General features: G+C 47.8%; 1 protein-coding gene across 1 annotated transcript; it reads left to right on the forward strand.

Moving 5' to 3' along the window:
- Positions 1-256: 256 nt before the first annotated feature.
- On the forward strand, positions 257-24,067 carry top2a (DNA topoisomerase II alpha). The gene is made up of 35 exons (XM_064315027.1): positions 257-506; positions 2,591-2,737; positions 3,054-3,144; positions 3,451-3,514; positions 3,986-4,131; positions 4,862-4,959; positions 6,051-6,263; positions 7,553-7,726; positions 8,146-8,247; positions 8,336-8,473; positions 8,560-8,698; positions 10,161-10,318; positions 11,096-11,221; positions 11,487-11,597; positions 11,921-12,026; positions 12,202-12,311; positions 12,541-12,633; positions 12,729-12,843; positions 13,319-13,440; positions 14,090-14,238; positions 14,495-14,726; positions 15,064-15,198; positions 15,431-15,631; positions 15,836-16,031; positions 16,384-16,475; positions 16,722-16,874; positions 17,154-17,237; positions 17,345-17,542; positions 18,766-18,877; positions 19,228-19,377; positions 20,355-20,505; positions 21,232-21,299; positions 21,410-21,526; positions 21,787-22,106; positions 23,122-24,067. The coding sequence occupies exons 1-35, from the start codon at positions 477-479 to the stop codon at positions 23,263-23,265; spliced, it is 4,785 nt and encodes a 1,594-aa protein (XP_064171097.1). The 5' UTR covers positions 257-476; the 3' UTR covers positions 23,266-24,067.
- Positions 24,068-25,668: the final 1,601 nt, after the last annotated feature.

Consider the following 25,668-nt stretch of genomic DNA (forward strand, 5'->3'; position numbering starts at 1 on the left):
TACGTTAAGCACAGACCTTAGTTTTGGCAAAAAACGAAATCCCAATGGGGAAAAAAGCATTGTAAATCTGCCGAGGTTGGCCTACAAAAAGACGTCATCACTCATACACTCATTTTGTGATTGGTCGAAGACTCACAATGGGTGGGATTATACTTGCAGAAGTGTCTACATTCGAACGGTATTGGTTACTTTTTAGGTACCTCCTTCACTGTGATGCAAATCGTTTCAGTTGGTGGAGGGAAATGTAATTTTCAAAAATTTGAAAAAACCCCGCACTCTTCTTCGGTCAAATGTGTCGGTTGTGATAGAGGGCTCCGGTGGTTAGGCAGCAAACGTGGCTGACTTAATATACATATTCTCTTTTCTGTAGCTTCCGTCAGTTTTATTTTAATAAATAAAGCGATTATTGTTCCCACTTACTTGAAATCTGGTGACTTGTTTCGAATCAATTTGTGCAGTAATATTAGACTATAGAAATGGCGGCTGGAACCGAAGGACCACTTAAGGTAAACATTTTACGAAGTCATGTAGTTTAAGTTAACGTTAACTGACGTTATTATCGCTAAACACGAGTTGGCCATCTATTGTAGCTAACATTTCTTATTTAGTTCGATAATGATGCCTTGTGATAAACATTAACTAACAAACTAGTATTAGCCGCATGATACATAAGTTGGCTCGATCTAAAGAGTCGGCGATAGGTAAAATTAGATGAATCAGATTCTCTAAATCAAATGTATGATATTAGTCTCATTGGGCATTTTTATTTGATATTAGTTTGGAATATTAGTGTTGACTAGTTATGCCAGCCAGTTTTGCTGGTTTTAGGCAATTACTTCGTTCGTAGAATGCTGCATACAATGCATGCATTTTTGGCAATCTGGAGAATTAATTTACTTAAATGTCTATCGTAGCTAGCTAGATACCTATCGTAATATAACGTAAATACTAATTTGACAGGGCATATTATTATTTATCTGGATCTGGCGAAATCGGTCATATTCGATAGCTAACTAGCTATGATAGACATTGTAGTAAATTAATTATTTAAATATACCATAAATGGTCATTGGTTAGGAAAGCTTAAGTAGTTGTCTGTTGAAATGTGTTCACCACTGAACTGTATGTATATGTAGTTTATTGGTGTTTACCTTTACGAGAGATGGTAAACTTTAAAGCAACAGGAAGTAGTAATGGCACCGGCGTTTTGGAGGGAATGATGGTCCGTAATTAAGAACATAAGCTGCTTCCACCACGTTGACTGACTGTAATAGTTAGCTAAGTTATCTATGGAGAAATAACTTGAGAAAATGCCTCAGTAGGATGTGGCTTTGAGTCATTTTTTATATTAATGGAAATTAATCAGAACTTTCTAATTCACATGAAACTGGAATTTATTTAACATTGGCTTGCTTAGATATAGCCTTATCAATAGCTAACGTTGTTGACGGCTTACTATTGGAAACTGGTTATCGTTATAGCCAAGTGTTTTGCCTGCGTGTTTTTTTTTGTTGTTGTTGTTGTTGGTCGTTTTGTTTTCCGGAAACGCTTCACCTAGGCCGGACATTTGCCGAATGACAATTCAAGGGAAGTTCTGTTAGAAATGCATTCATTCATAATAGCGAGACCAATCCCCCCAAAAAATAAATAAATAACCACTGCAGAATAGCCACAAAATAGCTGATAAATAATTTGAATGGTTAAATGCATTGCAGGACTTGGTAAGGGCGTGAAAGCACGCTCTCCCATTACATTAGATTTATTTGGCAGACGCTTTTATCCAAAGCGACGTACAATAAGTAGGATACATACCGAAGGTCATTGGAACTACAACACACAGGTTCGATAGGGTACAATACTCAGTATGTAACGGTTATCTATAGCCATGAACTCATTAAGCCCAGTTCACACATTAAGCATAGGCTAGGTCAGAAATTTATAAGTCAAACTAGGAGACATGACGACGAGCTACAACATCCAGTTAACACAAGGGCAATCGTTATTTCCCATTGGTGATCCTGGGTCATTAGAGGCAAAATACATGTTAGCTTATAAATACCGGGCAAGGCAAGTGTTTTGCGATTTGTCTGGCCAAAGCAATAGTCCCTAGGAGAGAGTCCTAAACAACAAAGCCTTATGGGAGGTGCTTTGATGTGGTTTAATGTTGGCTGATGTGTGCACTGAGAGGTGGGGAGAAAGGGGGGGGGGGGGGGGGGGTCAGTGGCCAGTGTATTCCAGGCTTTATTGTACATGCGTATATCCTGATTGGTTGTTTGCCAGCAGGGCAAGTCCTTTGGGCTCAGATGCTGGTCTGTACTGAGCAGCAGCAGCTGCCTTTCCCAAACTTGGCCGCAGTGCCGTGAGCCGACAGACACCATTTCACTCCAGTTTGAGAAGATAAATAAGAAAGTAATAACGGTGGTTCAAAAACTATCAAAGCAATTTGAAAATGTTGATGCATTCTCCAGTTGTTTTTATGGTGGCTATTCCTATGTGTGGAAATCTTCAGAACTGTACAGAGACATAAACAGAGCACTGTATTAATGTTTGACATTGACGGCCTGTTGGCTTGTGCTCTCCCTTGCTTCAGGCGCTGATCGAGAACAAGGCCGTGAGCAAGACCAAGAAGGATGACAAGCGGCTGTCTGTGGAGAGGATCTACCAGAAGAAGACCCAGCTGGAGCACATTCTGCTCCGGCCTGACACCTACGTCGGCTCGGTGGAGCCTCTCACTCAGGTGGGCGTGCTCTCTGGCATTATGGGAATAATCAGGCTGAGGTATGACATGCTTTTACAAGATCCAGATGTGTACAGGTGCTCTGTTTGCAATTTTTACTTGTTAGCCAACACCCTTGTTTAAGGATACTTATGTGTCCTATGTTTAGCTTGTGCTATTGTGCAGCCCACCGTTAACTCTGACCGTTACAACCATCGGTGCTGTGCTCTTTCCATCCTCCTTAAGTACGCTCTGAGGTGATCATTCTGTAGGTTGCATTCTCGGTGATATACGTGTATTTATATAATAAATTGGATCGCTGTTTTTCTGTTTACAGCAAATGTGGGTTTTTGACGATGAAGTCGGGATGAACTGCAGAGAGGTCACCTTCGTCCCTGGCCTTTATAAGATCTTTGATGAAATCCTGGGTGAGTATGTGAGTCAGTCAGTCACTGTGACCCCTGTCAGTCGGTGTGTTCTGTAAGAAATGGCAAGCTTTTCTATCATTAATAGCATAGTTAGGCATGGGTGCTGGGGCAGGAAGTTGCTTTGGACTGCTCTTCCGCATAGTTACAGCACTTATGTGATGCGTGTGGAAGTCTGAGCATCCGTTGCTGCAGGTAAGCTGAGCCCCTCCTATGGATGCTGAATAACCTCGGTGTGTTTCGGTACGAGGTGGCAGAGATGGGGAAAGTATTTGCATCCTGAATCTCGTGGAATTTCTGTCTCTCCAGTGAATGCTGCGGACAACAAGCAGAGGGATAAAAACATGTCCTGCATCAAGGTCAACATTGACGCGTGAGTGTCCGTCCTGGGGGGAGGGCCACGTGCCGAATACCGTCTCCCATGGGACCGCTAGCGGTCACGAGAGGTTTCAGTCACAGGAAGAATGTTTCCTTACCGTCTATGTCTGATATTATTGCATAGCTGTTCACGCTGGGCTCAAAATGGGTGTTTCACCATACCGAGAAGATTTAAATGGTGTTCTCAAAGACTGATTCTGTTTTTATAAATTAATCTGGAGTAATCACTTTCAAAGCTCTGAAATTGTAGAAATGTAAACCTATTGGAATCCCTGGCGAAACCTTCCTAATAACTAAGCCTTCAGGTGCTCAATGGGGAAATTAGGTAAAGGGTTTTGTATCTAGAACAAACTTGTGGTAACAAATGGTCTAAACTTGTAAGCATAAGGTGACTGAGGGACTCTACAGCTCAGAATATGGAGAATATGTGATGAAGCATGTGGGCACCTGCTCTTGTTCTGAACAGAGAGAACAACGTCATCAGCGTGTGGAACAACGGGAAGGGAATTCCCGTGGTGGAGCACAAGGTGGAGAAGGTGTACGTGCCCGCCCTCATCTTCGGCCAGCTCCTCACGTCCAGCAACTATGACGATGACGAGAAGAAGGTCACCGGTGAGACGCCGAAGACGGGACCAGGCTTTGCGTACCACGCTCGCACACAACGCAGTCGACAGTGGGGTTAAGATTGAGAGACCCCAGGGGCTGTTATGGGAGCGACAGGCAAAGCCTGCTTTTAACAATTCTGCGTTGTTAGATCGCCTATTTTAATTGAACTCCCTGCGTATAATTGGGTCTACCCAAGTCAGCGAGCCTTACTCCTATGTTTTTATAGTTTTACAGATGTCCACTTCGTTTATTTTTTCGGTTTATCGCCTTTTAGATCGTCTCTCAGTTTAAAATGTTCGGGCACCGTTGTTGGTCTGCCCCCTTGCACTGTAGTTTTGGGAGAATACTGAGTTTGGAATTTGAAATGTGCCGGCCTGGTGGGGAAGCCCTGTCGACCAGACCCCACCCACCCCCGGGGTCATGCTCAGGATTTGGTTCTGAATGGCCAGCCGTCTGATAGGCCTATGGCCACGTATGTTTGTACTTAGTCCCCACCTACTGTTGCCCTGTTGTTACTCCCCCGCCTATTGTTGCACTCTAGTTGGTACAGCCCACCTATTGCTGTATTGCATTCTGGCAGTTCCATGAAGAATTTCAATGCTGGGGTGACGTTCTTGCCTCAAATCTGCAATGGTACATGTAATTTGGACTGTCCTATGTGTCAGTAACATGAACACGATTTGAAAAATTCCTGATTGAGGGTATGAAAGCGGAGTTGTCGTTTCCTTTCTGTCAGGTGGGCGCAACGGCTATGGAGCCAAGCTCTGCAATATCTTCAGCACCAAGTTCACCGTGGAAACGGCCTGTCGGGAATCCAGGAAGTCCTTCAAGCAGGTAGGACATAGCAATAGGGCATCACTTAGATACTGACCTTCCGAAACATAAGTGCGGCAGCAACGTCCAAATCATTCATTGTGTGTTAATTTATCTCACCGAAGCGACATTAATTTGAACATTAGGTGAGTGCAGTTATTGGCCTAGAGTTGGTCATCTTGGCCAAAGCTGTTGCAACGGCCACAAGAGCCTGTTTTCATGTTTCTTGAGGATATGTGAAGTGGTGCAGTGTAATACGTACAGAGATGTGAAAATAGGGCAATATGACTGTGATGGCTACTTGTAGAAAGAACCAAGAGGAGCACCACCAATCACAGAGTACATTGGTAATGGCCAATAGAAGAAAGCCAATGATGACTGGTTAGTTAATGTACTTCTAGGCGCCTTGTGGGTATCCTGGAAGTAGTATCCACCAATCGCCATAACTGTTGTGTTAACGACTGTTTTTCTATCGATTAATCTATCAACTATTTTACCGATTAGTAGATTAATCTAAACGATTAATCTTCCAAAAAAATCTAATTGACCATTTAATTAAGTTCATTTTGTTTTGACAACAACAAACTGTATGTGTCATTGTATAATGCAGCACAAAACAAAATGTAAACAAAGGTTTACATATTAAAGTGCAAAACTTTAGGTTTAAACTGGCAACTCCAACATAATAAAAAATAAATAAAATAAAGGGCTTATGTCAGTAGTGCAACTCCAAAATAAATCCAAGTTTCTATTAATCCCCTTATCAAAGTAAAAAAGTTAGGTCTGTTGTATATTAAAGAAAGTGCAACCTTGGTGTCCAGCTCAAATGTTGGAATCAAATGTCTGTTAGACAATTCATAAAATTAAAAAAAACCATGCGTCGGTTTAAAATATTGATGTCGACGCATTTTCAGCGTCGACATCATTGATTACGTCGACTAATCGCAGCAGCCTTAATTATTACCATCATACTTAGTGATTGGTTGAGCTCTTCTCTGCTTTCTACCAGTAAGGTGACGTCATCTCATCTTAATTTTACGGGCCGCTGAATGCGAGTTGGGTGTTGCGTGGGACTGTGAGCGCACTCGTCACCCCCTGTTCTGTCCCCGCAGACCTGGTACGATAACATGGGCCGGGCGGGCGAGTGTAAGATCAGGGCCTTCGAGGGGGAGGAGTTCACCTGCATCACCTTCCAGCCTGACCTGTCCAAGTTCAAGATGCGGAGCCTGGACAAGGACACGGTGGCCCTCATGACCCGCAGGGCCTACGACATCGCCGGGGCCGCCAAGGGCGTCAAGGTCATCCTCAACGGCAAGAAGCTGCCCGTGAGTACACCAGCGGGGCGGGGTCTGGAGTTAGATCTGTAGCAGGAGCTGCTGGATGAGCCCATTCGCTAATCTGTAAGGCACCGTCGCTGGTGTTTAGATTACCAAATTCAACAAGTTCAGTTTGCTTACAATACAACTTCGCTTGAAGAATACAGGCGTCATCTCACTCAACTTTTATTTTTTGAATGCCCCCCCCCCCCCAAACTGTTTTTTACTCGAACTTGCAAGCATATTAGTAGTAAATAAATAATAATTTTTTGAAGCGATGAAGATGTGGTTAGTAATGCGTGAAATCTTTGCCCTATCTGAATGATCTCTCTCAAAATGGCTTTTAAACAATTCTACTAAGGAGCTTGCCTTTTTTGTGGCCAAAGTGCTAATTCACCATGGTTTAATAATCTGCCTACGAAAGCACACATGCATAGCCAAACTTAATTAAACCGTGCATGCAATCGGTACAAGAGAGCTTTGCCTTAATGAGCAAATGAAATTTTCTGCTAGCTCATGCTGCTATTAGGCTGCCTGGGCTGATTAATATTCAAATGTACGGAAACTGTAACCCTTTGTTTCTGTCCCTGGTTTTCCAGTGATCCAGGTGCTCTTTTTGCCAGTCTCATTTGTTGCAGCACCCGCAGCTCTGAGCCTTGTGGTTTCATTATGTTTATACAGTACATTAATTTCCTGGAGTGCAAAATCAAAAGCACCATTAAACCTCACTATTGGAGAAACTTCTTTGGTCTGAGGGCAACACAAAATATTTTATGTGCCAAGATGGAAGCTGTTTGCTTTCCTTATTGATAATGTTCAGTTGTTTCTTTTCAGGTAGGGACAGTATGCTGCCAAATAGTGTTTTGCTGCCTGCAAGTGTATATGTTTAACCTCTTAAGAATTTAGAGCTTTCACGTTTCATGATTTAGGGGGCAAAAACTTGTTAGAGTATCACTGTCCTCCTCCTGCCAGAGTATCACTGTCCTCCTCCCGCCAGAGTATCACTGTCCTCCTCCCACCAGAGTATCACTGTCCTCCTCCCACCAGAGTATCACTGTCCTCCTCCCACCAGAGTATCACTGTCCTCCTCCCACCAGAGTATCACTGTCCTCCTCCCACCAGAGTATCACTGTCCTCCTCCCACCAGAGTATCACTGTCCTCCTCCCGCGAGAGTATCACTGTCCTCCTCCCACTGGAGTATCACTGTCCTCCTCCCACTGGAGTATCACTGTCCTCCTCCCGCCAGAGTATCTCTGTCCTCCTCCCACCGGAGTAACACTGTTGTCCTGCCACACAGGTGACAGGATTCCGCAGCTACGTGGATCTCTACGTGAAGGACCGGGTGGACGAGCTGGGCGCCCCGCTGACCGTGGTCTACGAGGTGGTGAACCCCCGCTGGGAGGTCTGTCTGACCATGAGCGAGAAGGGCTTCCAGCAAGTCAGCTTTGTCAACAGCATCGCCACCACCAAGGTACCCAACGCTACAGCTGCTGCGTCCACACGGCTCGTACTCAGTCACTACACGCTACATCCACACAGCTCGTACTCAGTCTCTACACGCTACATCCACACGGCTCGTACTCAGTCTCTACACGCTACATCCACACAGCTCGTACTCAGTCACTACACGCTACATTCACATGGCTGTACTCAGTCACTACACGCTACATTCACACAGCTCGTACTCAGTCACTACACGCTACATCCACACAGCTCGTACTCAGTCACTACACGCTACGTCCACACGGCTCGTACTCAGTCACTATACGCTACGTCCACACGGCTCGTATTGATTCAGTTGCAGTTGTTCTTTGTGTCAGAGAACCATAGATTACGTAATACCGTCCAGGTTATGTTGCTGTCTTAGTGATGCTGGTCTCTCTCTGCCAGGGTGGACGGCACACGGACTACGTGGTGGACCAGGTGGTGACGAAGCTCATCGATGTGGTGAAGAAGAAGAACAAGGCCGGGGTGACCGTCAAACCCTTTCAGGTGAGTCTCTGCAGTCCGACACCACCAGGCTCACGGGCCACTCCCTTGGCCAGCGGCGTTGACCCCGCCCCTCCCTGTCCTTTCACAGGTGAAGAGCCATCTATGGGTGTTTGTGAACTGCCTGATCGAGAACCCCACGTTCGACTCCCAGACCAAGGAGAACATGACCCTGCAGCAGAAGAACTTCGGCTCCACCTGCCTGCTCAGCGAGAAGTTCATCAAGAGCGTGAGTGAACGCTGTGTAGCACCCCCCCTCCCCCACCAGGCGCTGAAGTTCTGGGCCTCGCTGACATCTTACCCCTCCTCTTCCAGACCATAAACTGTGGGATTGTGGAGAGCATCATGAACTGGGTCAAGTTCAAGGCCCAGACCCAGCTCAACAAGAAGTGCTCTGCTGTCAAACACACCAAGATCAAAGGCGTCCCCAAGCTGGACGACGCCAACGACGCAGGTAAGCCCTGCCCACTGTGGCCCTGTGGAGGAGCGCAGTGCGCACAGCCAATGGGGAGCTGCTGCATCCATTTCCCATTCAGCCCTGGGAAGCCATAAGCGCATATCATTGGGCAGTGTTACGAACAGCTGGCAGGGGCTAGCCTTTAGGGCGTTAATACAGATTCCGCTTCCTTCCTTCCCTAAAGACTGCTAACGTAGCAAATAATTCCTATTATTGCAGCCAGTCACCCGACCAGCCTTGCAGTTAGAAAATAATGACGTCAGATGACGAGAATACTAACAAGGAGAGAGAGAGAGAGAGAGAGAGAGCAGCAGACCTACTAAAAAGAAGCGAGTCCATGCCCCCCAGAAGTTCCTCGCAAAATATCAGGAGCAATGGCCATGCCTCCACCCCTCAAAACTTCCGCACCATGCATTTTGCACATTGTGCAATTATGATTTTGACATTAGCCACCAAGGAGCTTCAGGTAATAATTTAGCTAAACCTCTAGTTACAAAAGCCTACATTTCTAGATAATTTTTCAATTAGATGCTTTTTTTTCATTAGGCCTATATGATGTGTGCCTATATAAGCTGATTCAATTATTTAATTATTAAATAAAAATGGAAATCATGAACAGAAATTTGGTTTTATTCATAATTGACAGTGTTTTACATTGCAACATAAGTTTTTTGTACTCAAACTTTTTACTTGCAAGTATATCATAATATAGCCCAGTGCAGTGCAAGTGATATTTTAGAATCAAGTCAAATGATACAATTTTGCCTGATCACTTTAACAGTCAAAACTAGAATTATGAAGAAAGGCTTGTGTGTGCATGTGTGCGTGCAAAGCGAAGTGGTGCGAAAGCATGTGAACTAAGGTTGGCAGGTCTGAGTACCTTTCTGTTCCTCTTTTTCTCTTTATTTATACCTGATGTGCTAGTGAATAACCAAACTTAAAGAGGATGTGAAATGCTGGAGGAAAAAAAAAGTAACGCATGTTATCTATTGGGTGTAAAGACAGCCAATCAGCTGCAAGGTCGTGCTGCTCCTATGTGATCATGTGATGTGTTCTTGTCAATCACATGGCAACGACCAGGTCTTGCTGCTGATTGGCTGTCTTATGGTCGTCCAGTAGAACAAATTGGCATTTTTTATACATTTTTCCTGGAAGCGTTTCACGCGGCCTGTGAAGCGCAGTTGTTTACTACCATGTCAGGCATAATTAAAGGTAAAAGGAGAAACAGAAAGGCAGCGCGCCACATGGTGGTGACAGCCGTTATTGCATTTAACCATTACCGTGGCAGCATAGCGCTAGTTTGCGCTCCGTAAATGTAGCACAGGATGTAACTGAAGAGAGTTACCCACTCAGCTGTCTGAGGCTTTTACAGGCCTGTGCCTTCAGAGATTACCACCGTTCTGTTTGCCTCCATTTTACCGGCCCCAGCAGAGTCGTGATGCACCCTCTCCCTCCACAGGGGGTAAAAACTCCGGCTCCTGCACCCTCATCCTCACAGAGGGGGATTCGGCCAAGACCCTGGCCGTGTCCGGGCTGGGCGTGGTCGGCCGAGACCGCTACGGAGTCTTCCCCCTGCGCGGTAAAATGCTCAACGTGCGGGAGGCCTCACACAAACAGGTTAGCCCCCTCCCTGCCGCACACGCCCTCTTACTGTTCACTGACTCAGTCTGGACTGGATTCATTCCCATATGCTTCACACACGCTCTTATTGTTCACTGAGTCAGTCTGGACTGGATTCAGTCCTGTTTACTCCACACAGGCTCTTACTGTTCACTGAGTCAGTCTGGACTGGATTCAGTCCTGTTTACTCCACACAGGCTCTTACTGTTCACTGACTCAGTCTGGACTGGATTCAGTCCCATATGCTCCACACAGGCTCTTACTGTTCACTGAGTCAGTCTGGACTGGATTCAGTCCCATAAGCTTCACACATGCTCTTACTGTTCACTGACTCAGTCTGGACTGGATTCAGGCCCACAGCGGTAGATACAGGCCTCTGTATGCCTAACAAGTCTGTACATAGTTCTAACATTTAAAACTCTGACAATTACATTTTGAAGTAACCTCAGACTTGAAAAGTATTCTGTTTAGTCTTTAATACCCGTGCCAAATATCTGGTTAGTATACCTGCAGATATTAAATTATCCTTGATTTAACCTGCTGCCGTAGATGAGTCTGATTTATGTCGAAAATTGTACACGGTCCCTTGTGAATAAACGGTATGGCTGAAATGTGTATGAAAGGCAGTGTATGCTGCACACTGGTGTTTTCCCTCTGTGAAGCTGAAGCTGCCCGGAATGCCTGAAGCAGTGCACTCGTACTGAAGCTGCACGAGTACACTGACGCAGTAAGCCCTGACCACAGCTGTCTCTCTTCCCCCCCCCCCCCCCGCAGATCATGGAGAACGCCGAGATCAACAACATCATCAAGATCCTGGGCCTGCAGTACAAGAAGAACTACGGCGATCCAGAGTCCCTGAAGAGCCTGCGCTACGGCAAGCTGATGATCATGACCGACCAGGTCCGCTGGCCCGCCCGGGCCCCCAACGCTTTATGCTCCTCTACGAGCACCCGGCTCCAGTGCAAATTTACTGTGCCCCGCCATGTTCAGAGAAGGCCAAATGTAGCATTTTGTTGAGAATCTTAGCTGGGTGACTATTTGACTATTCGGTTGGTAGGACCTCTTCAGTTGTTTGATAGTGATGTGCTGCGAGCTGACCATGGTGCAGCAGCACCACTGAGGCTGCAGGTTGTTGATGTGTTCTGTGTCTTCCCCTTGTGGACAGGATCAAGATGGCTCCCACATCAAAGGGCTGCTCATCAACTTCATCCACCACAACTGGCCCTCACTTCTGCGACACAACTTCCTGGAGGAGTTCATCACACCCATCATCAAGGTGTGTGTGTGTGTGTGCGTGCATGCATGCGTGCGTGTGTGTGCACAGTAGGCAGAAGTGTACAGGTATTCCTCTAGTGTATATTGCACATTATTTGGGTGTGGTTGCTGTGCTGTGTTGAGAGGATTTTTAAGGATGACCGAAACCACAAATGAGAATCTGTGGTTGAATCTTAAGAGGTTGCGGACTGGAACAGTTGGGCTTTCCGCTAGCGATGGAGGCGTCTCGTCTCCTCAGAGTGGGGGCTGTTCATTATTTCACGCTTCTGGGAGCGGAAACGAACCTCGCCTCAGATTACCCAATCAGATTCCCTGTCCTCTCAGGTCTCTAACAAGAAGCAGGAGCTGCCGTTCTACAGCATCCCGGAGTTCAATGAGTGGAAGAACAACCAGCCCAACTACAAATCATGGAAAATAAAGTACTACAAAGGTTTGTCCCAAAACCCTGTGGTAGTGCGGCCAGCCAAGTAAGCAGCCTCTTTGAGCTGAAATGAGCTACGATGCATTAAAGGGAGTGAACGTTAGGACAAAACACCTCCACAGCGCTCAGTGCTTCCCTCCCCCCTCTCCCCCCTCTCCCCCTACCTTCCCCCCTCCCTCGGCAGGTCTGGGTACCAGCACGTCGAAGGAGGCGAAGGAGTACTTCTCCGACATGGCCCGCCATCGCATCCCCTTCAAGTACAGGGGTCCCGAGGATGACGAGGCCATTACCCTGGTGAGCAGGTCCCCCCCGTGACGTGACCGTAATTTAGAAAAAAGCACATTATTACTGGCATATAGCAAATTCTCACATTCAGAGCAACGTTTTACATAGTATCCATTCAGCAATTCAGCTTAAGTACCTTGGTCAAGGGTACAAATGCAGCGGGAGTCAAACAGCTCTGACTAGAAGCCATTTAACAAGCTCCTGTTTTGTGGACATTTTGCTCCCGTTTTCCCACCAGGCCTTCAGTAAGAAGAAGATCGAAGAGAGAAAGGAGTGGCTAACCAACTTCATGACCAATCGGCGCCAGCGCCGGGAACACAACCTGCCCGAGGTGAGCCGACCTTCGACCCCGACCCCCCCCTTCCCCACCCCCCTCCCCGGCCACTCCCACCACGCTAACCCCGTCCTTTTCCCTTTACCCCCCAGGACTACCTCTACAGCACGTCCACCAAGTTCCTCTCCTACAACGACTTTGTGAACAAGGAGCTGGTGCTGTACTCCAACTCGGACAACGAGAGGTCCCTTCCCTGCCTGGTGGACGGTGAGCGTTCTCCCCGTTGTTCTGCAGCGGAGTGCGGAGCTCCGTTCAGGGTCATCATTCAGTTGTCATGGTGGTTACTCACAATAAATTCACCTGTCGATTAATCAGCCAACGACATTTGATTGACCGCGGTAGCTCCAATAGATTTTGTCCATCAAGGTGTGTTCCTTTGTGTTATGCAATTCAGGCACATTAAAATAGCATACCATAACATGATGACGAGAACAGGCCATTCAGCCCAACAATGCTCGCTTTTTCCTAACTAAATTGGAGTGTTAGTCTGTGATGTGAAATGCTCACTTTTTGTTTGCTAGTAGCTGTCCGTTTACTCAGAGTTTGTTTTTTTGTTTTTGTAATAAACCTGTTTGATTCAAGAGTAAATGTGAAGAAAAAAAAAAGTCTGTTGGTTAACCATAATTGATGAGGGAGGATGGTGATTTTGAGCTCATCTTTCCCACCTGCCTCCTTACTTCAGGACTGAAACCAGGCCAGAGGAAGGTCCTGTTCTGCTGCTTCAAGAGGAACGATAAGAGGGAGGTGAAGGTCGCTCAGCTGGCTGGCTCCGTGGCAGAGATGTCTGCCTATCACCATGGAGAGGTGAGCTTGCGAATGCCTTACACAGCCACTTTCCTCCAATCACCATGGAGCGGTGAGCTCACTGCAATATTGGCAATATTGGAAAATAAAATGCGTAGACTTATTACAAATAATACTGTTGGCTTGGTTAAGGTTGACTTACCATCCAAAACTGCTGGAAAAACCAGGTTTATATTTACTTTTGTTTTACAAAATGATGCAAATGGAGAAAAAGGAGGTGTCTGTCACTTAGATAAACCATGACAATGAATTTCGGTGTTCCGTTTGACTTTCCAATCAACACTGTGTGACGAAGTATGAAGCTCGCAACATAACAAAATTCTAGAGGTGCTTGACCCTGAAAAAAAGTAGTGCAACACTTTTTCCCGTTGAAAATAGGTCATTTTTGTCATGCGACACTTGTCGAAAAGGTCATGCGATACAGAATGAGCTGGCTGGTTAGCTGTTAGCTAGGCTCTTAGCACACTCTAGGCCTAGGGTGACGATATAGGATGAGCTGGCTAGTTAGCTCTTAGCACACTCCTGGCTGACAATAAAGGATGAGCTGGTGAGTTAGCTGCTGTCAGCTAGCCTTCTAGCACACTCTTGGCTGATGATATGGGATGCGCAACCCTTAGCCCTGCTGTCTCTCTCTCCCTGTCCCCCTCAGATTTCTCTCATGATGACCATCGTTGGCCTGGCGCAGAACTTTGTGGGCAGCAACAACCTGAACCTGCTGCAGCCGCTGGGCCAGTTCGGCACCCGGCTGCATGGAGGCAAGGACTCGGCCAGCCCTCGATACATCTTCACCATGCTCAGGTGAGCGCCCGCCCCCCTCCTGAGGGGCCCCTCCTCCCAGACCAGCACGTTTTTCAGCTGGACGTGAGAAACTGGGAGACGTTGCAACTTTTCATTTTTTTGTCTGGGAAATGGACCTGGACGCACAATTTTGCTGTAATGGTCATTCATTTGAAATACTGGGCTCTCGGAGCTCTTGGCAAGCATGTGCTTGTGCTGAACGATGACTGGAGCTGCCCCTGTCTCTAAACCCCCCCACCCCCCCCACCCGCCACAGCTCGCTCACCCGACTGATCTTCCCCGCTGTGGACGACAACCTGCTCAAGTACAACTTTGACGATAATCTGCGGGTGGAGCCCGAGTGGTACATGCCCATCCTGCCCATGGTGCTGGTGAACGGCGCAGACGGCATCGGCACCGGCTGGGCCAGCCGCCTCCCCAACTTCGACGTGCGCGAGATCGTCCACAACCTGCAGCGCATGCTGGACGGGGACGAGCCGCTGCCCATGGTGAGCCAGGGAGTCTAACCGGAACGTGGCACGCTCGCTTGGTTCTGACCCGGATAGAAGGCCACGCTACGGCTGTCACCTTTAAAACAGAAATCTGACCTGTGTCATGTTTTTCTGATGTGGATCCACTAAGAAATGGATATGGTTTGCATTTATTTATTTAGGACCCTTTGACCATTTCCTTACATTTTGCTGCAATTTTGGGAGGCAACTGAACATTATTTGACCTTGCTCTAGAATTTATAAAAAGGTAAATCGCTTTACCAACTGTTATTTAGGGGAAATGTGACCAGTTGCCTGACTATGTGACCTCAAACTACTGCTTTTCATCTGATAGCTTCCAAACTACAAGAACTTCAAAGGCACCATCGAGCAAGTGCTGAACAACCAGTACATCGTCAACGGAGAGGTGGCCATCATCGATTCCACCACCATAGAGATCTCTGAGCTGCCCGTTAAGACCTGGACGCAGGTCAGTGTCCGCCGAGTGCAGCCGCTGGGTTTCTGTCCGTCTCCTTCACTCATAACGCGACTCCGGCTGCCTGTGGCTCCGTCACCAGTTGAGACAGAGGAATTGTTCCCGTGACGCGCGTGTGTCACGCTTGTGTCCTCGCAATGCATTTTCCATGTCACGGTTCCCACAGGAACTCGCACGGAGACGTCACGATTTCTCACTTCCTGTTATTTCCTGTCTCCCTCCCCAGACCTACAAAGAGAATGTTCTGGAAGTGATGCTGAACGGCACCGAGAAGGTGCCCCCCCTCATCACCGACTACAAGGAGTACCACACCGACACCACCGTCCGCTTCGTGGTCAAGATGACCGAGGAGCGTCTGCGGGAGGCCGAGGCCGCGGGGCTGCACAAGGTCTTCAAGCTGCAGAACCCGCTCACCTGCAACTCCATGGTAATGCGTCTGCCGCCATGGCAACACATCTGCTGCTCCTTTCGCACTGCAGAGTAAAGTACACACGCTAGTGTGCGCAGCGCTTCTAAAAGTATGAGGTTTGGCCACTGTGATTTGACGTGCTGCACTGGTCTGAAGGCTCGAGTGCAGCCATTTTACTTGCATATGCATAAGGATGCCAGCGATCGTGCTTTGTACCCGTAGGTGCTGTTTGACCATGCGGGCGGCTTGAAGAAGTACGAGATGGTGCAGGACATCCTGAAGGACTTCTTTGAGCTGCGGATGAAGTACTACGTCCTGCGTAAGGATTGGCTGTTGGGAATGCTGGGGGCGGAGAGTGCCAAACTCAGCAACCAGGCCCGCTTCATCCTGGAGAAGATCCAGGGCACCCTGGTTATCGGTGAGTCCTGCTGCCTCGAGCGTGGCCTGCACTGCACCGAGTGACACTCCGACTGCCCCGAGCAACACCCATCATGCACTGCGCTGTTCATTTAGCAATGTTTAGTTCTAGAGACTCAAGCTTTCTATATGTACACATACTAACGTGTATGTTTTGCTCCTGACGAGCAAAAACAAAATGACCTTTTAATGTGGTTACGAGCTTTCCTCTTGTTGACTAGAGTAAACTCCTTTAAGGCGATGAGCATGCACTCTTTACAGTTTCCTGTAGAGAGCAGGTAACGTGGTGGCTATATGGTTACTTGTACCATGCATTTGATTGGGCATCTTAAGTTATTTCTTCCCCCAAACAGAAAATAAGCCCAAGAAACAACTGATCCGGATGCTGCAGGAGATGGGGTACGATTCAGACCCTGTCAAGGCCTGGAAGAAATCCCAGGAGAAGGTGAGCACGTCTCACAATCCCCCACATCCCTGTGATAGTTCACCCACTTCCCTGACAGGAGGGAAGAGCTTAAATTTGTCTTACTGTATTTAAACTGCACTCCTGCTCAGCTGGAAATGTGCTGGTTTTGCTACACGTTGTGGATTCCCTGTGTGCCACTCAGCATGGTTATTTGGGGAATTGGTGAAATTGAGGGTTATGAGCAGGAGGGTGGGATCTGACCAGTCAGACTTCTCTGTGTCTCAGGCAGCAGAGATGGACGACTCGACCGAGGAGGAGGACAAGGAGGACAAGGAGGAAGATACCTCGGGCCCAGACTACAACTACCTGCTGAGCATGCCCATGTGGTTCCTGACCAAAGAGAAGAAGGACGAACTGTGCAAGCAGAGAGACGACAAGGTCAGTATGCTGTCCTTACCTCTCAGTATGCTGTCCTAACCTGTCAGAATGCTGTCCTAACCTCTCAGAATGCTGTCCTAACCTGTCAGAACGCTGGCCTAACCTGTCAGAATGCTGTCCTTGCCTGTCATTATCGTTCAGAAGAGGATATATCGGCAAAGGACGACTTGTAATACAGTTCTGTTAATTGGACCCCGTATAGACTGCTCTCAGGTGAATTCAGCATGAAGAGGTTATGCTGCGTATGTTAATGTGTCTGTGCTCGTTGCCCCTGTGCAGTTGACAGAGCTGAACACCCTGAAGATGAAAAGCCCAACTGACCTGTGGAAGGAGGATCTGGCCGCCTTCACCGAGGAGCTGGAGGTAAGCCGGGGACCGTCTGCAAACTATCGCCCGCAGCCCGGAGCGTAAGCCGCTAAAACGGCGCAGCTCCCCAGCGTGTAACGCGGCTCTTCTCTGGCCCTGGCTAGCGCGTGGAGCAGAAGGAGAAGGAAAACTCCACAGTGGAGGTGAAGCCGGCCAAGGGCAAGTCGGGGCGGGTCAAGACGGTGAAGGTGAAGGAGGAGACCATGCCCACCCCGCAGGGCCGCCGCGTTGTCCCGCGCGTCACCAGCGCCATGAAGGCCGATGCCAACCGCAAAGCTGGCGGCAAGGCCAAAAGAGTCAAGGTGCGTTTCTCTACAGGCCCTCGCCCTGTTTTTACTCCTACAGCTCCCCCTGCTGTGTGTGTGTAGTAGGTTGTATTGAAAAGCAAGACACTGCACTTGCGCTGATTTCTGGTGCAAAGTGTCCAGGAGTACTGTTTGTGAGTCGCCCATTTGCTTTTTGCTTGGTGGCGATTTATTAGTTGTATGCTAATTCTGGATCAGCTCTTGGTTCAGAAACTATTTGGGGAAACCAAGTTCTAATTTGCAAGTCTAGTCAAATCAAGCTCTGTTGAATGGAAATAGTCACAGACCAGTGTTTCCTGTGGAACTGATCTCTTGGTGTGGTGGTGGGTGTCTGAAGGGGCGGGGGGGGTGTAGCGTGTAGCAAAGGCGAAAAAGTTTAAGACTATGAAAACCTCTTGAGACTTTTTAAAGGTTTTTTTTTTTTTTTTTAATAGCAGTTTGCAAGAGCTAAAAAGTGGTTTTAGATGCACTTTAAAACCATAAAACGTTTGTTAACCCTTTGTTAACTGAACAATTAAAAGAGCACATTATTCTTGAAGACAGAACTTCTAGATGGACCATGTGCTCTTTTAATTGTTCTCACCCCACCATAACTCAGAATACAGGCCTATTTTTCTTCAATATTTACAAACAATACAAGGGTTAGCAAACCTTTTATGGTTTTAAAGTACATCTAAAACCACTTTTTAGCTCTTGCAAACTGCTATTCCTTGTATTAAGAGCTCGTCAGAGCTAAAAGATAGATTTAGATATTTTAAAAACCTTTAAGAAGTCTCAAGAGGTTATGTTTTCATAGTCTTAAACTTTTTCGCCTTTGCTACACCCTCCACCCCCCCCCCCCAGACACCCACCACCACACCAAGAGGTCAGTTCCACAGGAAACACTGGTATGTATTTTGAGGAGTAGGTACCGGCACGTATTTTGGTCCAATTCAAACAGTGGTTAACACTATGGTATTTTTGTAATATTTGAAGCGTCACTACCTACCTTTTCATTGTCCTTCGGTCGCTGAAGAAGAAAAAGTGACGCTTTTGACAGACAGTGCGACCTTTGCGCGCTGCAAGCCTTCCGGCAAAACCTTACCAGCGGAAACGTTGCACAGACTTATTTAGGCGATCGATTGCACCTCACATTTCAGACGGCAGGCCACATTGCGCATTGCGGGTGTCACCAGGGTACAAACTGTGCTCCGTAACTTTTGAAAAATGTTTTTGCACAGAATGAGAGTGATGGACTGGCCGTGGCGATATCCTTCGATGAGGAGGAAGGGCACAGTGGTAGCCTGGCTGCCCGGCTGGCTAAGGGCAGGAAGGCCCAAAGCAAGGAGAAAGGTAACGCTGAACACAAGAGTACACACACACGTGCGCACACACACACACACACACACAAACACACACATACAAACACACACACACACGTGCACACAACACACACATACAAACACACACACACATACAAATACATGCACACATACACAAACACACACGTACAAACACACACACATATGTGCACGCACCCACATACACACACACACACACACACACACACACACACACAGACAGGCACGTGCACAAACACACACCCATACACATACAGACTCGTGCACACACACGCACACACTCACACACACACTCTCTCTCTCTCACTCACTCGTGACACATGGACACGTGTTCTTGTGCAGCATCGAAGAGTGGAAAGCAGACCACCCTGCAGTTCCAGCCGGTAAAGAAGCGGAACCCGTGGTCAGACGATGAAGTCTCTGATGACGACGACGACGTGGTGATGGAGGTGGAGGTGCCTCCCAGAGAGAGGCCGCAGCGCAGTGCCAAAGGTGAGAGGCTGGTATCAGGTTTAACACAGCTGAGCCGATATCTGGTTTAACACAGCTGAGGTGGTATCGGGTCTAACACAGCTAAGCTGCTGTCGGGTCTAACACAGCTGAGGCGGTATCGGGTCTAACACAGCTGAGCGTACGGTACACGCTGCGATCAGGTCTAACATAGCGTATCGTTTATGTAGCTGAGCCGGTATCAGGTCTAACACAGCTGAGCCGTATCGGTCTAACCAGCTGAGCCGTATGGTTCTAACAGCTGAGCCGGTATCAGGTCTAACACAGCTGAGCCGGTATCGGGTCTAACACAGCTGAGCCGGTATCGGGTCTAACACAGCTGAGGTGGTATCGGGTCTAACACAGCTGAGCCGGTATCGTGTTTAATGCAGCTGAGCCGGTATCGGGTCTAACACAGCTGAGGCGGTATCGGGTTTAACACAGCTGAGCCGGTATCGGGTCTAACACAGCTGAGGCGGTATCGGGTCTAACGCAGCTGAGGCGGTATCGGGTTTAACACAGCTGAGCCGGTATCGGGTCTAACACAGCTGAGGCGGTATCGGGTTTAACACAGCTGAGCCGGTATCAGGTCTAACACAGCTGAGCTGGTATCGGGTCTAACACAGCTGAGGCGGAATCGGGTTTTACACAGCTGAGCCGGTATCGGGTCTAACACAGCTGAGGCGGAATCGGGTTTAACACAGCTGAGGCGGAATCGGGTCTAACACAGCTGAGCCGGTATCGGGTCTAACACAGCTGAGGCGGAATCCGGTTTAACACAGCTGAGGCGGAATCGGGTTTTACACAGCTGAGGCAGAATCTGGTTTTACACAGCTGGGCTGGTATCTGGTCTAACACAGCTGAGGCGGAATCGGGTTTTACACAGCTGAGGCAGAATCGGGTTTTACACAGCTGGGCTGGTATCTGGTCTAACACAGCTGAGCCAGTATAAAGTCTGTGGGGTTTTTTTTTCCTCGTAGCATTGGATAAGAAGTACAGCATGTCCAGCAGCGAGGACGAGTTCCAGGACAGTGTGCCCAAGAAGAAGAAGGTTCTAGAAAGTGACAGCGAGGCGTTTACGCTACACTCTAGCGAATCAGAGGATGAAGTCATGCCGTCACCCTCGCCCAAGTGAGTCGCGCCTTTCGCCTGACCGTCAGTCTGTCTGTCTGCGTTTCAAAGACCTGTGAAATACTGCTGTGGTTGGTGTGAATATGTAAATATGAAAATTCATTCTTTAAATGGTAATTGTATTTGCAGGAAGTTGTATTAAAATGTATGCTGAGGATTTCAGATGTAGGACCTTCGAGAATTTGTAAATGGCAGTCACTTCTGTATTGACCGTGATAGTCTCTGGTTTATTTCCTTCCCAATAATGTATTTTATTTCAAATCTTAACCGCAATTCAGATTTAAATGTTTTCATGCCTCGTACTGTACGTTGATATCAGAGGGAATTTTCCGTCAACCAAACGTGTGCGTTTCTCCTGAAGTGGGAGGAAGTGACCGCTCATCTCGGCAGATCAGTTTGGTGCCAGGCTAACGTCCCCAGATGCACTGAACGCCAGTCAGTCCACTTCTGTCTGGAGAGTCTTTCACTCTTTGAAAGATGCTGTTTGTTGTTCTTCCTGGCGCCAGCACAAGCCCTAGTGTACACAAGCCATTAGGCACCCATGCCAGAGAACGGACCACTCCGGGCGTTCAGATATGGCTGAAAATACAAACACTGCACAAATCTTAATATTCCGTATTTTACATTGGTAAAAAATGATCTTTATTTTGTCTTTGCTGTAGTGGTCCTCTGGGGTTTAGCCGAGGAGAACGTTTGAACTGAAATGATGCCTGTTACCTTTCACAGAAAGAAGGACATAAAGGCCAAACCAAAGAAGACCACTGAAAAGGAAACGGTGAAAAGCAATCCTGACTGTAAGTATGTCCCCTGAGGTTAGCCTAGCCCTTTTTTCCTGGAGACTGAAACCACCTGCGGTGTTGAATGGGGGAAAAAAACATTCAAAGAGCTCATTCTCCCTGTACAGCCCAGTCCAGCCCGGACGAGATGACCGTCACCATGACCTCTGACGTTTCAGCCAAGCCCAAACCCAAGCAGGCCGCCGCTAAGAAACCTGCCAATGCAGGCAAGAAGAAACTGTCGGGTAACTGCCAGCCGCACGCGAGCACACACGCAGACTAATTCCAGTATTTGCGGTTTGTTTAGTTAATCAAAGAAGTTAACATGTTGTGTGAGGAGAAATAGATCATTAAATATTGGATGAAGTTTGGGTTGCGTATTCTGCTCTGTGGATATACTTGGACAGGGAGAACTCGGGGAGAAATACTGTTGGCCGAGAACAGAATAAGGTAATGTTTTCTCACCATTACCCCCTTCCTCCCCCTCCCCTCCAAAACAAAATAGAAAACAAGCAGCCGTCCATTCTGGATGCCCTGACCAAGTCAAAACCCAAACCCAAACCAGCCCCTAAAGGACCTTCCAAATCTACCGTGACGGGGGCCTCCAAAGCCGTCCCTAAATCTCCCTCTACCGAAGACCCCAAGAAGGCGGCCTGGGTGTTCTCCAGCGACTCGGAGGGCTCCCAGCCTGCCCCGCCCGCCAAGGAGAAGCCGGGCCCCAAGCCCAAGGTCGGCCTCAAGAGGAAGCCGGTGCTGGACAGTGAGGATTCGGACAGCAGCTCCGATGACCTCATGTCCCGCATCAAGGGCAAGACCGCTGGCAAGGTGAGTGAGGCCCAGTTAGTCTTACTTCCTTGTTATTCACCCTACCAAACCCTGTTACTGCCCTGTTATTCACCCTACCAAACCCTGTTACTGCCCTGTTATTCACCCTACCAAACCCTGTTACTGCCCTGTTGTTCACCCTACCAAACCCTGTACTGCCCTGTTTTCACCTACCAACCCTGTTACTGCCCTGTTGTTCACCCTACCAAACCCTGTTACTGCCCTGTTATTCACCCTACCAAACCCTGTTACTGCCCTGTTATTCACCCTACCAAACCCTGTTACTGCCCTGTTATTCACCCTACCAAACCCTGTTACTGCCCTGTTATTCACCCTACCAAACCCACTCAATGCCCTGCTATTCACCCTACCAAACCCTGTTACTGCCCTGTTGTTCACCCTACCAAACCCACTCAATGCCCTGTTATTCACCCTACCAAACCCTGTTACTGCCCTGTTATTCACCCTACCAAACCCACTCACTGCCCTGTTATTCACCCTACCAAACCCTGTTACTGCCCTGTTATTCACCCTACCAAACCCTGTTACTGCCCTGTTATTCACCCTACCAAACCCTGTTACTACCCTGTTATTCACCCTACCAAACCCTGTTACTACCCTGTTACTCACCCTACCAAACCCACTACCAACCTACAGTTTAAGGTTTTCCAAGTGGTAAAGTAATAGATTTCCTGTTTATGATATTAGAAGAAGCTCCTTTCTGTAGCATGCGTAAATACTTTGAACTCCACGACATCACTTTTCTTTTTATCCAAAGCGTGCAGCCTCCCTGCTAAATTGATTCCATTGCATGGGTGGGGCTTTCTGTCAGTGTCTAGTGAGCCTTTTTCTAACGTCTTTTTAATGACCTTTGTTTTAAAGAGAATATGTCCATGAATTTTACATGGTAAATACTGCAGGAGGCCAGTAATGTGTCCGCATTTGGTTAAGTCCGTTGAGTAGGAACCCTGAGGGCTTTCAGGCCTGCTTCCCTTACGCTCTTCCTGTCTGGTAGAAAATGAAGAAACCGGACGAGGACGAGAGCTTCCAGCTGCCCGAAGAGGGCGGGTCCTCCGCGGTGGCCCCCCGAGCCACGAAGGGGCGCGTCAGGAAGCCGGTCACGTACAGGCTGGACTCGGACTCGGACTCGGACTACTGAGGGGGCTCCCCGGGGCGCGGGGTGCGTACGGGGACGGCTCGCGGCGTTCCCCCTCCCCCTCCCCCTCCCCCGCAGCCCGCGTTCCGCTTCTCACACCACATGCATTTAAGCAAATCTACTAATCGTTCACCCCCGGCGCGTCCCAGGAAAAGCAGCCTCAGATGTGTCCCGCGGCGGTTTTTTTTGATACGCAGGCCGCGCGGCCTCACGGGTCGCGGATCTTACTTTAGCGGGGCGCGCCGGCGTCGAGAGGGGCGCCTGCTCGGCCGCGCCCGTGGGGCTCTCTTTATTGCACTCATCCGCTTGGCCTCTGCTTCATTGTAGTTTCGAGCTGCATGCGCTCCCCCGCCGGCTTCGCCGGTCCGTTCCATTTCGGCCAATCCGAGGCATCCGCGCTATCAGCGGCACAGCAGCTTGCGTCGGCGGTTCTGTGTCACTGTGTCATTCATTCACAATTTCGAGACCCATACTGACCCGAGATGGGGTTACTAATCATTTAGAAACACAGTCCGCTGTGTTGTATTAGACTTCACCATGAGACGTTTAACCGCTTTTATGTAAAAAATAAAATAAAATAAAATAAAAATAATGATATTGTTTTTAGAGATGTAAAAAAACATTGGCTGCCAGAAATCTTCGGACCACGTTTTGAGCATTGCACTGGCATTGTAGTAGTTACCCCCAGCTTGTATTTTGCCCGTTTTCTATGTCATTTTCAGTGTTGTCTTGTCTTGTAAATATTCCCCCGTTGCCTTCTTTTTACGTCTAGTTCTGTTTAAAATAAACTTGGTTTTCGAGTCCATTTGTGCTTAGCCTTGTCCTTCATTAATAATCCTTTCAACTCCGATTTCTGTAGTTTTTACACACTTGTCACTTCAGATCGACACTGACGTAATGGCCTGGAACATTGGGCCATCGTGTGGTGGCAAACTTACTAGAGCTGAATAAAGCCATTCTCTGTTGTGTTCTCACGCATACTAACATGGCTTGTACTTTAAAAACAGTTGTTACACTATTTGTGTTAGTATTAAATTCAAAAATGGTATCATTCTGAATAAATATGTAAATCCTCATTTAAATTCTTAGATGTCTGCATAATTGTAGTTATGTGCCATGTTGGTTAAGGAATACAACGACCAAGATGATGTCTTTATAGTAGAAACAAAATGATGATAATATATATTTTTTTTTAAATACACTGATCCTGATATGCATTTAATTTCAGTGAAATACTTTAACCCATGTAAAGCACAGCTGATATTGGAGAAGCAAAGTTTATTTCTCTGATAGTTGTAAAAGGCCAATTTAAACTAATTGCATCGGGTTTAAGACATGCAGCGTCTCTGTTCTCAGGCTGCAGTGTTCTGTTGTGACAGCAGAGGGCAGTATCGGTGTTCCTTATAAGCGAGTCCACAGCTGCTTGAAGGGAGATTGGGAGTAAAGGGATCAGACGTTTTAAGGGGAATCGCTGCAAACAGGCCGTCCTTCATTTTTAAGAATTTGCTGAGGGGTGTGCGCTCACACAGAAGCTCCTGCGGGCCCTCGAGGAGGACAGGATCGAGTGGCCGGCTGAGCGAAGCTTTGATGCTTCGCGTAGCCACCCGCCACATGGAGTGTGTCTGCGGCCGTCTGCTTGGGAGGCCAACCTCCCGCTGTCTTTACTGCAGGTACAGTATGTGCAGTGTCCTCCCTGTGCTCCCTTTAATCGAAAGCAGGGCTTCCCAAGCTTTCTCCATCCCAGATATGAGCACCCTGTGGCTATGGACCCCCGCATGTGCGCTGCTTAATGTTGGGTTAACACGTTTATCCAGCCCTGCAGGCTGGAAGGCACTGGAGCTGACGCTCTAGCACATGGATGTGTATAAAATGGAACACTGGATACCGTCAGTGTTGGGCGTATTTAGTGCTGTATAAATACTGATTAAGTGATAACTCCAAGCATGTGCAAATCCAAAAAATGCAGCTTTAATGTCTAAAATATGCCATTCATTTGAAACCATCAATAAAACGATAATATTAAGGCCTGTTTCTGGAACCCTGAACGCCATTGGTTCATCAAGGATGGGGTACAAATATATGGGCGTCCTTTACCGAGCAGCTCCCAGATGAACAGCCTGGAGTTACCTCCTTTCTGTCGTCCTCTGGTGCGTGTGGTTCGGAGCGGTCCAGGGGAATGTGGGTCATCCGTGCGAGTGATTTTCTAAGTATTAGATCCGCCTCCGTTCCCACCCCACCTCCCGGGGGCTTTTATTCTGCCCCCCTCTGGTCGCTGTTGGTCTCCGGGGGGCATTTTGGGCCGTAGTTCACAAGAGACTCCAGTGCGAAGGTTGCCAGTTTGGGTTGTAGCATGTAGTCGTGGCGTGAGAGGGGTTTAGGCAGGGTCACGAGATGAACTACGGAAAT

This window comes from Anguilla rostrata, chromosome 17 (genome assembly GCF_018555375.3).
Source record: "Anguilla rostrata isolate EN2019 chromosome 17, ASM1855537v3, whole genome shotgun sequence".
In the NCBI taxonomy this organism is placed as follows: Eukaryota; Metazoa; Chordata; class Actinopteri; order Anguilliformes; family Anguillidae; genus Anguilla; species Anguilla rostrata.

Coding starts and splice junctions, on each gene's coding strand:
- top2a (XM_064315027.1), top strand. CDS start 477: ATGGCGGCTGGAACCGAAGGACCACTTAAG. Junction 4,132..4,861: donor TGACGAGAAGAAGGTCACCG/GTGAGACGCCGA, acceptor CCTTTCTGTCAG/GTGGGCGCAACGGCTATGGA. Junction 14,239..14,494: donor TACATCTTCACCATGCTCAG/GTGAGCGCCCGC, acceptor CACCCGCCACAG/CTCGCTCACCCGACTGATCT.